The sequence below is a fragment of the Myotis yumanensis genome, unplaced genomic scaffold (assembly GCF_028538775.1).
Source record: "Myotis yumanensis isolate MYYU_CA2020_CCGP unplaced genomic scaffold, mMyoYum1.0.hap1 SCAF_12, whole genome shotgun sequence".
Taxonomy (NCBI): Eukaryota; Metazoa; Chordata; class Mammalia; order Chiroptera; family Vespertilionidae; genus Myotis; species Myotis yumanensis.
In genome coordinates, this window is record NW_027223763.1 from 59,280,469 (window position 1) to 59,295,472 (window position 15,004).

Here is a 15,004-nt window from a genome sequence, read left to right on the forward strand (position 1 = left end):
TCCACCAGCAATATCTGAGAGTTTCACTTGCTCAGCACTCTTACCAGAGCTTGACATTGTCAGTATTTTTTGTTTTAGGCATTAGAATTGGTTTGTAGTGTTATCTCATCATTGCTTTCATTTGCATTTTTCTAATGGCTAATATGTTGAACCTCTTTTCATGCCTTATTCCAGTAGCTGCTGCAACAAATTACCACAAACCTGGTGGCCTAAAGCAACCCTCTTATTTTATAGTTCTGGAGGCTCAAAGTCTAAAATGGGTCTTACTGGGCTCAAATCAAGGTGTTGGCAGAGCTGCGGTCCTCAGTGATGGCGAACCTTTTGAGCTCGGCGTGTCAGCATTTTGAAAAACCCTAACTCAACTCTGGTGCCGTGTCACATATAGAAGTTTTTTGATATTTGCAACCATAGCAAAACAAAGACTTCTATTTTTGATATTTAGTTTATATATTTAAATGCCATTTAACAAAGAAAAATCAACCAAAAAAATGAGTTCTCGTGTCACCTCTGACACGCGTGTCATAGGTTCGCCATCACTGTCCTAGAAGCTCCAGGGAAGCACGCACTGTCCTTTGGTTTGACGTTGCAGCTTCTGGAGTCTATCTTCTTTCCTTGGCATCTTCGAAGCCCAGCAGCAGAGCATCTTCGGATGTTAATGACTCTAACCTCCTCTCCTGCCTCCCTCTTTTAATTTAAAGAATGCTTATGATTCCATCGGGCCTACCCAAATAATCTAGGATAATATTTTTATTTTAAGGTCAGCTGCTTAGCCAGCTTAATTTCATCAGCAACTTAATTCCCCGTTTCCACGTAACATAAGATATTCATAGGTTTGGGGGACATCTTCGGCAGGAGGAGGAGGCTGGGGATGATTCTGCCCATCACAAATGTGCGTATTTCCTCTTTGGTGTAGCGTTAAAGTCCTTTGCCGATTTTTAAAAATGGTTGTTTGCTTTCCTACTGTTGAGTTTGAGAGTTCTTTATATATTCTGAATATAAGTGCTTTTGTCAAATATGTGATTTGAAAATATTTTTTCTCAGTTGGTAGCTTTTTACTTTTTTCCCCCCAAAATCGCTTAATGTTACCTTTCCCAGAGCAAAAGCTCTTACTTTTTATGAAGAACAGTTTATCATTTTTTTTCTTTCATGGATTGTGTCTGCATTTAACGTCATGTCCAAGAATTTCTTGCCTACCCCCAGGTCACAAAGTTTTCTCCTATGTGTTTTTTCTAAAAGTGTTAGAATTCGACATTTCATCTTTAGATCTACGACTGAGTTCCAGTTAATTTTTGTATTAGGTGTAAGTTTTATATCTAGGTTGATTTTTTTTTATTAGGATGTCCAATTCTTTTCAGCTCCATTTGTTGAAAATATAACCTTTTCTCCTTGAATTGCCTTTTAAGATGTCAGAAATTCATTGGCCGTTTCTGTGTGGGTCTGTTTCTGGAGTCTATTCCGATCTCTTCACAGTATCCCATTATCTTGGTTACTAGAACTTTAAAGTAAATCTTAAAACCAGGTAGTTTGATTTCTCCAACTTTATCCTTCTTTTCAAACTTATTTTGGCTATTCTATTCTAATTCCTTTGCCTTTCCACATAAATTTTATAATCTGTTTTTCCCATATGTACCAAAAATCTTGCTGGGATTTTGACTGAAATTATTTTAATTCTACAGACTGATTTAGAGAGAATCGACATCTTTACTATGTTCAGTTGTTCAACCTATGAACACTTCATGTCTCTCCATTCATTTTAGTCTTCTTTAATTTCTTTCATCAGTCTTTTTTAGTTTTAAGCATACATACTCTTTAGCTTTAGTTGGATTTATACCTCATAAATGACATTGTATTTTTTATTTCAGTTTTTGTAGTGTTGCTAGTTTATTCTTGGCCATGTATTTTGTGAACTTGCCAAACACTTATTAGTTCTATGAGTTTTTGGATTTTCTACATAAACAATCGTGTTATTTACAGATCAGGATGGTTTTACTTTCTTCCTTTTCAATTTATAAACCACTAGTTATTTTTATGGCCTTACTGCACTGGCAAGGAATTCAAATTCAATGTTGAATAGAAGTGGTGAGAGTGGATAGCCTTACCTTATGTCCATTCTTAAGGGGGAAAGCATTCAGTCTCACTACAGAGCATGATGTTAGCTGTAGGTGTTCGTTGTTTGTTTGTTTGTTTGTTTTTATAGATGCTCTTTATCACCTTGGGGAAGTTCTTATCCATTCCTAATTTGCTGAGAGTTATTATCATAAATGGATTTTGAATTTTGTCAAATGCTTTTTCTGCCTCAATTGATATGATAATGTAGTTTTTCTAAGACTTTTGTGATGGGTAATGTTAATTGATTTCAAAAAGTCTTGCATTCCTGGAGTAAATTCTACTTGTTCATAGTGTATTATTCTGTCTATAGATTACCGAGCTTCATTTACTAGCATTTTGTTTGAAGGTTTTTTTTACATCTATGTTTATGAGAGATCATTGTCTATAGCATTCTTTGCTTATGCTGTCTTTGGTTTTGATACACCTGTAATATTGGCCTCACACAATGAGTTGGAAAATGATTTTTTCTTTTCTGTTTATGGAAGAGATTGTATGGAATTGACGTTATTGCTTCTTTAAATTCTTGGTAGCACCAGTAAAATTCCCTGGGCCTGGAGTTTTTTGTTTTGCTCTGTTTTGTTTTTATACTTAATGTTTTAACATATGGAATACAGTTATAGTAACTATTTTAATGCCTTTTCTGTGTTTTGATTTGATTTTTCTCTTCTATATGGGCTGTATTTTGTTGTCATTGTTTGTTGTTGTTGTTGTATAATTTTCATGTCTGGTAATTTTTGACCTGATTCCAGACATTGCAAATTTTATCTTGCCAGATACTAGGTATTTTTGTATTCCTCTAAATAGTCTAAATTTTGTTCTGGAAGCAGTTAAGTTACTTAAAATCAGTTTGATCCTTTTGGATCTTAAAATTCGGTAGCTGGGACCAAAGCCACGTTTGGGCTAGTGCCAATTGTGCCCTGGCTTTGAGGCAAGACCCTTCTCGGTGCTCACTGTCCAATGACAGCCCAGCTGATGGGATAAAACACTATTCAGGCCCTAGATGTGTGGCAGGTACTCAACCCTATAGTTCCTTTACCGGCCTGGTTCTTTTCTGGCCTCAGGTCGTTTCTCCACATGCACGTACTGATTGATTGGTGTGAGTGTGCTGCTGGATATCTGTAGGGAGCACTCTTAAATCTCTTGAGTCAGTTCTCTGTATAGTTCTCTCTCTCTCTCTCTCTGGTAATTTGTCCTTCAGACTCTAGCCGCCTTGATTTTGAACTCTCAGCTTTGTCTCCTCAACTCAGGGAATCCAATGGGCTGTGAGTGCCCACTTCCTGAGCTACCGCCTAGAAAGTCTCCCATGGCAGTAAGGTGAAGTAATGTTAACGCTTACCTACTTTGTTTCTTGACTCTCAATGATCGCTGACCTTCTTTTTTGATATCCTGTATCTTGAAAGTCATGGTTTCATATATTTTTTTCTGACCTTTTGGCTGTTTCAGACAAGAGATTGAGCCTGGACCCTACCACTCCATCTGGCAGAAAGCCCAAGTCTTGGTACTGGGATCTTAATTCACGTTCCAATTATGTATGTAGAACTATCCAGATTTTGACTCCCACTTTGAGGATGTTCTTTAGCACTTCTGATTCGTCATCTCCCTACCACCCTCCTAACCATTTGATTCCCAGAGGTTAAATGAATGTGTTCTACTATTGGAATTTTCTTCCAAGCAGCTGACACCCATTTTGCAAGTTTGATATTGGCTGTTTTGATACTAGTGTCTGTGCGGACAAAGATACGTATGGCAGGATTACCGCCTCCCTCGGGGAGAATGAATATAAAGCACCAGTGATTGTGAGACACATTCGATTTCATGTAGGTTAAAATGTGAAATATTGTAGAATCTGTGAAATATGGCTTTTTGACTCTGGTGACAATAGGACTTTCTAACTGATCGGATGAAAGCATAAAATCAAGGATGGCTCCAAAGTTTTTGATCTAGAAAAAACAGGGACAGGGGGAGGAAGCATCTTGTTTGGCCTTTCCAGTATACACCCTCCATTGTGGAATCACTAATAAACTAGGAGGAGAAGAGATATGAAGGTCTCATCTTGTTTTATTGGGTATATGTTGTGAGTAATAAAGTTGGCATGAAGATGAAAAATATACCATTAAAACCTCCTCAAGACTGGCAGACTATATGTAGCCAACTCTATTAACTGGCTCTTTCAACAAAAAAATAATAATGATAAGATTGAGAATCAGCTCCAAAGGCTTAAAGCAAAGAGCTTTTAAAATCATGCACTTATCAACAGGTCTAAAAATAAGATAAACTCAGGTATCAGAATAGGAAATCCTGTCTTTTCAAAACTTATCATTTTTATTATCACCTTTCTCTGATATAGCAAAGAATTATACAGAAAAATCCATATATGAAAAGATTAAAAATTAATCTAAAATTCCAGAAAGAAGTGGAATATAGATGTATATAGCTGTGTATTTGTTTATTTTTAATCCTGACTGGAGGATATTTTTTCCATTGATTGCTAGAGAGAGTGGAAAAGAGGGAGGAGGGGGGGAGAGAGAGAAGCATGGACGAGAAGGCGACACATTGATTAGTTGCCTTTGACTTATTGAACCCGAGACTCTTCAGTCCATGGGCTGACACTCTAACCACTAAACCAAAAGAGCCAGGGCTAGCTGTAATTTTTTTTAATCTATCCCAAGAATATGTGTGTGTGCTTTTCTTTTAGAGAAAGAGAGAGAAACATTGATTGGTTGCCTCCTGTGTGCTCCCCAATTAGGGATCGAACCCACAACCTAAGTATGTGCCCTAACGCAGCCTTTGGGGGTATAGACTGATGCTCCAACCAACTGAGCCACCTGGCCAGGGCAATAACTGTAGTTGTTGTTGTTTTTGACAAAATCTTTTAGGTACAACCCTTGAGAACAATTTTCTTGGAAAAGGGTATTTATAACCCATGCATGTGAAATAACAACATTTGTGATTCCCATGGAAACCTTGTCAATTTAATGGAGAAAGAGGTTACCTGATCTCTGAAGCAGGTCTTTTAGAGTTGTTGATTAATAACCTGGAAAAATGCCCTGAAGATCGGCATCATGGTTGAGTCAGACTAGGTTAGGGCGGATGCACTTGATCACAGAGCAAGTGTGCCTTTGGAAGAAAGGTCACCCTCAGGGTTGTGCAAAGAGAGGATATAGCCACCTGCTCACCAGCCATACCCGTTCAATTTATCACTGAGGGGCAGGTGATAAACTGACTGCTCACACATTCTCAGATGTCACACCTCTCTGTGCACAGTACTATCATAGGTACCAAACAGTAGAATCCCCCAACCCATCCCTGATCATTGAGAATGTATTGTCAAGTGAGACAATTATTAATACATAAATAACTCAATGACTGGCTTTTTATTAACATGCAGAAAATGAAATTAATTTTTTTTTCCATTTTGCTTTTTACCAAATTAAGAACATCATATATTAAAGTGTATTCTGAGATGTATCAGCTGGTGTTAACAGATAAGACATAAGCAAAAGCTTCCTTGCATGAACGCATTAGGGACACACTGAGTGGGTTACACACACTGTGAAATGGGTTTCTTTGGTTCAGGGCCCCTAAGAAACTAATCAATGTGGGTATTTTCCACACATTTTTTAATTTTAGGTCCCTTTTTCATGGACCATCTTGTAGGACTGCTGCTTTGTCTTGTTCGTCACTGAGTCTCTGGTACCTAGCATGGAACCTGGCCCTAAGAGACACTCAGAAACATTTGTGCATTGCAGTAATGAATTTGCTGGTTGCCTGATAACCTGCCAGTTGTCCGTTAGCCCTTTACGGAACCACAGACTAGGCCGTGACTCTCCCGTCTCTGGGGCTGTGTGCTGCTGACAGTTCAAGTTAGCACCAGCCTGAGTTGCTCCACATTTCTCTTTGACCAGGGAAGAGTAGAGGGGATCAGATATTTCATTCTTGCCTGGTCTACACTCCACCTTACCTTCTTCCCCCAACAGCCTGGGAGGTTCCTCTGCCTCTTCCTCGGGGAGCATACAAAGGTTACTGCATCAGCCTAAAGCTGGGCCAATGCCCCAGCACGTGGAATGTGAGTCACTTCTCAGCAGAACAAGAGGGAGGCCGCCTGAGCAGTGTGTGGGTCAGGAGACTGCCGCCAGCAGAAAGCTTCTCTTTTGCTTGCACTTTACTTGACCTGTGGATAAACAAAGACTTTCTATTTCTAGAAATCCTATTGTTTTGACTGCTTTGAGTTTCTTTTGTAAACTTAAACACGCATGTCTTTATGCAAGGCGTGTAGAGCTCTGTGGGCCCAGTCTGAACATTCTTTACTCCTTTTCTATATTCTCCTTATGTGTTTTGTTCTTATAAGCCACAAACCCTAAGCTATCTAAAACTCAGTCTTTTCTTTAACAATATATGACATTAAAAACAACTAGGAAGTTGCAGTGTGAGTAGAATATTCAATATTGCAGAGAACTTGATAAATGTAACCTCTTTGGGGAAGAGATTGAAGGCGTGTAATTCTTTCCATTCAGCTGGCTATGTGGTAGGGCCTTTGAGGCATTTAAAAACATAAAAATAAACAGTCTTTCAGTTTTTAGGGGATTTGGAATAGAGAGGAAGGAATTATATTCACAAAATACTGTGTTCCAGCCTATACACCTGTATATCTATATCTATATCATCTATCTATTCACAACAACATTATAGGTAAGTGTTGTTTTCCCTGTTTTACAAACAGAATAACTAAGGATCAGAGAAGTTAGGGAACTTCTGAGATTTATTTATTTATTGAAATTAAATTAACCCAAAGACAAGATGATATGTTGAAGTTCAGAGAAATTGCCTATCTTTTGAGCTTCTTTTATTGAAACTAATGTATAATATTGAAACAGAGGATCCCACAGAGCTTCTGACTATGCTGGTGAGTTTAAAATACCTGCTGTCCTTGTCTTCTGTTCTTTGACCTTGAGCTACTCATTATATTTCTCAGAGGCTTCATTTCTTCATCATAAAGTGGGGATGGTGGCATCTTCTTGGCCTCTATTAAGTTTTGAGTGAAAGAATAAGTAGTATAATTCAGGTGAAAGTGAAACTCCTTAGTGCTGTGTAAATATATGGTATTGTTGTCACAAGTGAAGTTCTAAATAAGAAGGCCAGTGATGTGTTTGGAGTGCATGTACTATACCTTCAATTTTTTAAAAATGTAGGTTTTGGCATTTGGCACTGCTTCCAATGAGTTTAGGCTCAATTTCAAGCATTGTAAAAAGTAATCCATTTTTAAATGATCTATAATTAAGGCTTACAGAGAGGGTGTGTGGGGGAAATGTGAATGACCATTGATGGGACACTCAGTATTGGATGCAGATAGAGTAAAGGATATTGAAGAACTGGAAGGCATGGTTTCTGCCCTAGAGGAGCTAAAAGAATGTAAACAAACATTTATTTCCCCTATTCTTTAATCTGTTGTATTTATCCAAGACAGTTACTTTACTGGAGAGAAATCCAGATTTTGATATAATAAAGTCACCCTGGGAACATTAGAATTTATTTTCCTTTTGTAATTTAACACAATTGCGCTAATCTAGAGAAAATTGGCAATATAAGACCAGGATTTAAAATTAGAAATGAAAACTTGCAAATTCATTTTTTCATATATCAAAATTCACATATTTTTTAAAGGTCATAGCCCCATGAGTGACCTAGTGAGTAGCTTTTTTGTCATATTTTATTTTGAGGAAATAAAATTTGAATCCCAAATATTGGTGTTCACATTTCAAAGATTTAAAAAAAAAAAGATTGTCATTTTTGGGGGGTTGGGTGGTAGGGGTATGTAAGTTTGTGCCTTAATAAGAGACCATCAGTAATTTTGTATCCAATTATGTGCTTTTAAGACCTTGTTTTGTTTCTCTCTAGTGGATGACACTGTGGTTGCCATTCCCTATGGAAGCAGACACATTCACCTTACCTTAAAAGGACCTGATCACTTGTGTAAGTAAACTTAGTTGTTTCCCTTTGGGTATTGGGAATTCTAGGCATTATTATTTATTTTTTGTTCCCAGAATAGATTAAAATACAGAAGTACAAATCTTTCCACTTTATCATAATATGATATTTTGAATGCTTCTGTTTATCTTTTGGTTGCCTAATTAGATAGCAAAAAAAAAACTCTCTGGTAATTATCTCTAACCACAGTCATCCTGAAAAATACAAAATAGATGCTCCCATAGTTTGTTCCTGAGGTAAGCACATGTTTATGCTTTTGTGAATATTATTTCTCATTTTCTGTCTTCTTTATTTCCAATTAATCTCGATCTTTTTCTTACCTCGCCTCTTGGCATTTTTTTCTCCTTCCTTCCAACCTTCCTTCCCTCTCCTTCTTTCTCTTTTTTATTTTTCCTTTTCTCGTGTTTCATTACTGTATCAATTCAGAGGAACATAGAAACCCCAAACAACCTTGACCCTGTGGCATTTAAAGAAAACCATTTTGGTAAATTAAGCATCCCATGTATTAAAGACAATATAGGGTCCTAATATCTTGAAGATAGTTATTGGGTTCAGGATTACTAATGGGGAGATCATATACAAACTCTGGTGGGACCAAAGATCAAATAGTAGCACGGTCCCACCGGAGTTTGTACAAGAACTGACCTTCAGGCATGCCATGTCTTTTTTTTTTTTAAATATTATTTAGTGCTGCTTAGACGTAGACCTCTAAGTTACAAACAGAAAATTATGGGCTGTGAACCAGGGAGCCGGGAGGAGAGGATATGCTAGTGTTTTCTGCAAAATTCAATTCCCCTGGAAGATTTCACTTCAGTTGATCCCTCAGGCATTTCTGATCTCCACTTCAATTGTTCCCGGTTCCGACAAAGCCATCTATCATCTTCTGCTCTTTCTCCCCACCCACACACATGCCTAAGAAACCAATTTAGGTAGCAAGCCCTGTCTTTTGGCAATTGGATTATGACTGAAATCATTCCAGAAAGACAAACAAGATGAAGACAAATTGGAGCCTGTGAAAGTTCAGATAGCCTACTAGAGTCTTTCTAAAAATAAAAAGAAGTACATTTTATGGGAGAGGTGGGATGTGAAGGGTCATGTGAAGTAAAGGAATAAGTAAGGTACAGTTCAGGCAAAGCCAAAAGATGCTGATAAGACACCTTATATGGTTCCAAGTTCTTTCCTAGCCCTGAACAGCCCCCAAAAATATAGTGTTCACATGTCAAAGGATGATATATATGTGTTCACTATTACCATTTAAATGATTTGTTTTTCCCTTTGAGAGCTGGACAGAGGTAACTGCTGGTGAAGCAACCCTACTCAAAAACAGTATTTTTCTGAGCCGGGATAGGCAAAAACCCATCAGACCAAGACCATCACCCACCTGGGGACTGACTCCTCACTGTGGAAGAAAGAACCCAAAGGGATATAGATATAAGAGGAAAATTTATTTTTATAAATGTATTAGCCTCCCAAATTCCCTGATTATGTGATCACTAGGAAGCTGATGAATTGGCCTTCTTTGCTTTAATTGTCCCAAGGATTTGGTAGATAAAAATTGCAAATGATATTTATGGATGATGAAAAGCAAAATGGAATCTTCATTAACCCCTCCCCCTCAGTCGATATACTATTGATAACATATGTATAACTAACAAAGTTTTTGCTTTGTTTTGTATTTGGAATATAATTCAGAATGAATATGTGAGTAAATGATGCTCTATTTCTCTTGCAACCCTTTGCCTTTCACTCCCAGCAGCTGCTCCAATATGAGATCAACCTTAAAAATTTAGGGCCAAACTAGAACAAGACTAGGCAGTCTGGTCTGGTCCAGCTCATCTTTCATCAGAATACCTTGAGATGGTTACTAGGAGGCCTGGTGATAAAATTGAACCAGATGCTCACATTAGGCTTAGACCTCCAAGATTTTTCCAAAACTAAATGAACTTACATCCTGGAGATATCTCCATAAATGCATGTAAACACATGTAAGGCAGCTGGAAGAATGAAGGCTAGAGGAAGGAGATGCAGTGCTATTACTCTCCTCTGATGACAACTGTAGTTCCTACACTCGAATATTTTGTTGGGTGCCTTATGTTCTTCTGGGAGGGCCTCTCTGTGCTGGGATAGGGGAGGGCAATCTGACCTACTCCCAGAGAAGGGCTACACAGACTTCACCTGAGGGTCATGGGCATTTAATTGGACACCAACCTTTCCCCCTACTGGTATTCCTTGCAGTACAGAACTTGACTTAAACAACATCTAGAAGAATTTAGTATAAATACTTTAGGCACTTTAGTACATCCAGACACCTTAAAATTTTTCTTAACCACAGAACCCCAATCTGTAAAACATTTAAGAAGGGAATCGGTCTGATTGAATCTAGGGTAGAAGACCTAGAGCTTCACTCAGGCTCCCCATCTTTCTTCTAAAGAACCCCTGCCCAAACCAAGGGTCCTTGTTAGATTTAGCCTATCTACATTCCCTTATGCAGCGGGCAGTTATTCTAAATCCCTCTCAATCACATAAGAACTTCCCCTGCTCTGAAATACATGTCATAATTACCATCCTCCCAGCAGACTTTAATTTCCTACAAGAAAACATGATTCACAGACTTGGTTATTGGCCAGATTCAGCTTGGAATGTTCCAGGAATCAAGAAGTTCTTCTTTCTGTCCTAAGCTCTTACGAAAGATCATATATGCACATAATACTAAATGAAGTATCAAGAAGGATTTTAAAAAGAAAGAGAAACAAAACGGACAGTTAGTTCTCTGTCCTTAAGTCACTAGACTTTCTTCATTTTTAAAGATAGCACACATAAAATAAATAACCAGAAAGTATAAATAAATACAAGGTAATTCATGAATATAAAGTCACACAGGTACTGAAGGAGTTCAGTGAGACACCCTGGATCTTATAGAGTAAAAAGGAAGGTGGTAGGGTATTCTAGGCTGAGTGCTGTGAATACTGAAATCAATGAATATGTATGGAAGATGGTTTAGTCAAAGGAATAGGATTGTGATCAGGTGGAGTGCCCAAATGAGGTCATCCAGGGAATCAAAGATTTTTTTGGAGGGAGACTTGAATGTTTGGATAATGAGTTTCAAAATAATTTCATTTGCAGCATAAACTCTTATGTGATCCAGTGTACCTATATATTTTGTTTATATCCTAATTGTAATTGTGTCAGCCATATAAAGAATGATACTTCCCCTTATATAGCTCTAGGCTCTGTTCCATGGAAAGTACTTGCATGTGGTCTGCTGCAACCTTGGGAACATCTTTCTCTTCTCTTCATGTGTTTGATTCTGTAGATCTAGAAACCAAAACCCTCCAGGGGGCTAAAGGTGAAAACAGTCTCAGCTCTCCAGGCATCTTTCTTGTGGACAATTCTAGTGTGGAATTCCAGAAATATCCAGGCAAAGAGAACCTGAGTATCGCTGGACCACTCAACGCAGATTTCATCGTCAAGGTAAGCCCATTTAGGTATCTTGTGTTCAAGCCCCCTCCAAACTGATGATGTTTACAATCTCCTGAAGAGAGAGCTTTAGGCTTTGACAGAGATTTGGAAAGCCAATTATCCAAGAGATGTTTAATTCAAGGGTGTTGAGCTACATCCTGGACTTTACAAGAACATATGATTTTTTTTAAAGTCCTAAGAAAATTGTGTGTGTGTGTGTGTGTGTATGTGTGTGTGTTTTAATAAAAAGACCCCACTCACAAAGCCAATACATCATTAGTTGGGGGATACAAACTCTTTTTAAAACAAGTCAGGGTATAGTCCAGTCGTGGGCAAACTACGGCCCGCCGGCCGGATCCAGCCCGTTTGAAATGAATAAAACTAAAAAAAAAAAAAAAAAAAAAGACCGTTCCCTTTTATGTAATGATGTTTACTTTGAATTTATATTAGTTCACACAAACACTCCCTCCATGCTTTTGTCCCGGCCCTCCGGTCCAGTTTAAGAACCCATTGTGGCCCTCGAGTCCAAAAGTTTGCCCACCCCTGGGTAGTCACTGACTCATATAAGGTATTCTTAGTCAAAGAGAGAGACAAACTAATGATCCATAGACTTGGTCATGCTTCCTTCCAATCGTAAGTTCTGTCTTCCCTTGTACTGGCAACAAGATGAGGTTGTTTCCTTCTATCAGAGCTTCCCTACTCTTGCAGGTGATATAAAACACATTGCTGGAAGCAACGTACACATTCTGTAAGAAAAAATGTACACACTAGAAGAACATTTGGGAATCACAATAAAATAGAACATATTTTTTCCTTCAGTAGGTCAGAAGGACCTGAAGGATTTCAGCTGTAAAGCTGTAAAACTTGTAATGTGTCCAGGACTCCATAAATTTTTCATCATGGGACCTGGAGCCAGAGGACATTTGATTTAAGCTAAGGCTTCATGACCCCAGGGCAGCTGAAAGTAAGAATGCATATAGGAAAATGTGATAGGCAGTGAGGTTGGATGGAAGAAGGGTTCCAGAGTACTGTACTGCCTCCATCTGCATGGTAGCTTTTTTAAATCCAGTCCACCTGCCAGCCACATGAACTTGAGCAAGAAGCTATAAACCATGAGAGATAGCTCACAATAGAAATGATGCTGTAAGTAGTTAAACAAGCAAATACAGGAATACCTCAGAGATATTGCAGTTTCAGATCCAGACCACTGCAATAAAATAAGTATCACAATGAAGTCATAATCCTTTCGCTGGTGGAGGGTCTTGCCTCCCATTTGTAAAAAACGCAACACCTGTGAAGCATAATAAAGCAAGGCGCAATAGAACGAGGTATGCCGTACAGTAAAAAATGGAGAGATATCTTTATATTCTGAAGCTCTTAGAGTACTGTTGAATAAACCATTTATGCTAATTTCCCTAGAGGCGTTGGAGAGTTAATACACATACTGAAAGTATAGAATATGATTCAAGTAATATGCACATTTGAATAGTTCATGGCATTGTTGAATGCATTTCATATATCCAGCTGCCTTCTGCACATCACCACTTGGATGTCCAACAGAGACAATGAGCTCAACATGTCCAAAATTGGACCCTTCTATCCCCAAATCCTGCTCTATCTTCTCGATTTTTTATCTTAAATAATACAATGTTTACCCAGCTGACTCGGAAAACTTTGATTCACATGAATTTCCCCATCTCCTAGACCCCTCATTAGACATTACACTTTGTCAGTTCTACCTCTATATCATCCTTTAAAACTATTTTTTCTTCTCCTTCTTTAGTCCTTTGAATTTCTCACCTGAACTAATATCATTGACTCTGAATTAGTTTCCAGCCTCTGATCCATTAGCCATGTTGCTTTCAGAGTGAGTTTTCTAAAACCGGAACCCCTCTTTTCATAATGCTGCATTGCTCCACACCACCACCCCCATTGCTTTGGGGTTAAAATGCAGACCCATAGCATAGCATGTATAACTCTCAATAATCTGGGTTCATCTACCCTTCCAACCTCACCTTTGAGTTTTCCTCTTCTGTTTCAACCAACTGAATGGCTCACAGGTCCCCAAATCTTGCAATCCCATAACTGATTACCTTTGCATAATGCTGTTCCCTCTCAGTGCTATTATCTTTTCTTTTTCCATTCACTTCACAACTTATAACTGTTCTTTAGTATTTTCTCCATCCAGAAGCATTCTGTGATACAACCCAACATTCCTGTTGACATTACATCTTCCTACTTTGTGTTCCTTGAGGGCCAGGGACTAAATCGTATTTGTCTTCATATCTCCATAAGAAAACACAACAAACCCTAGGAAGTGTTGGATGAATAAAGGACTTTAGCCACATGGCAGTTGCTGAAGGGGGACAGATGCTGACATCTTCATGTTACCTACAAGGAAACTGAACTTTAGGGAAGTTGAGTGACAGGACCAAGCTCACCCCGATGACAAACCACAACCAAAAATAACCTCTTTTCTTCTGGCCCAGAACTCTTTTCAGTATTCTCTGTTGTTTCTAAGACTATTTTTTTTCTTCTACATGTAAATACACATATTTAAGAAAAAAATGGACTTTAAAGAAGTTTTGATGCTTTCCTAGATGCCTACCATTTGTAAATGTTTTCATTCAGGAACAAGCTAAGCTATCATTTCATTGATTTTTGCATTATATATCCTATTTTGTCATGTAGCTTCAGGTTGCAATTGAGAGGAAATTTAGGTTTCATTAGAAAATATCAAGATCAAATAAATGTCAAGTTATTCTAAAATAGATTATGTAATTTTTAAAATCAGTTTATTCAAACTTGAAAATGAGTCATATAATTTAAGAAGATATAGAGAAAAGAAGAAAATTACTTTTTTCCCAGTGATTCATAATAAAGCAATTTTTCTTTCCTAAGTTTCCACCAGAAATAGCTGAAAATAAAAAGTTACCATTTAATTTTTATCATTTTTCATGATTTAGGTGCTTAGAAATTATACACATAATTTGGCATTCATCCTCAGTATCATTCAAAGTGTAGTCTCTTTTGCATTATATATTAACTTAAGCAATGACTTCCTTTTTGAATGAGATACACAGGAATCAAAATGGAAATGGTTATTTGTCAACATCTTTATGGGAACTTATTGCCAAAACACAAATGTTGTTTATTTACAAGAAGAAAAAAACATTTTTTGCATGGCAGTAAAATTTTCTCACAGTGAAAATCATTATATATTGCCATTGGTTCCAAAGTTATATTTTGAAATCTCCTTTAAAGATTAAAACCAGACTGAATTATCACCTTGCTTCCTAGGGACGCATATCTTTCAAAAATTTAAAAATTACACATTGGCTATACAACATTTTGGCAATGCTAGTGTAGAGTGGTACAAAAGATATGCTCTCTAGAGTTTGGTATAGTCTCCTGCTCACTGGATATGTAACCTCAGTGTGTTATTTTACCT

The 15,004-nt window shown here is 37.7% G+C and overlaps 1 protein-coding gene across 1 annotated transcript in view; it reads left to right on the top strand.

Moving 5' to 3' along the window:
• The window catches only part of ADAMTSL1 (ADAMTS like 1), an 876,403-nt gene that overhangs the window by 618,747 nt on the left and 242,652 nt on the right, over positions 1 to 15,004 (top strand). Inside the window, exons 9-10 of the mRNA XM_070429962.1 lie at positions 8,005 to 8,079; positions 11,408 to 11,565. Coding sequence (XP_070286063.1) covers positions 8,005 to 8,079; positions 11,408 to 11,565 — 233 coding nt within the window. The remainder of the gene's footprint in view (positions 1 to 8,004; positions 8,080 to 11,407; positions 11,566 to 15,004) is intronic.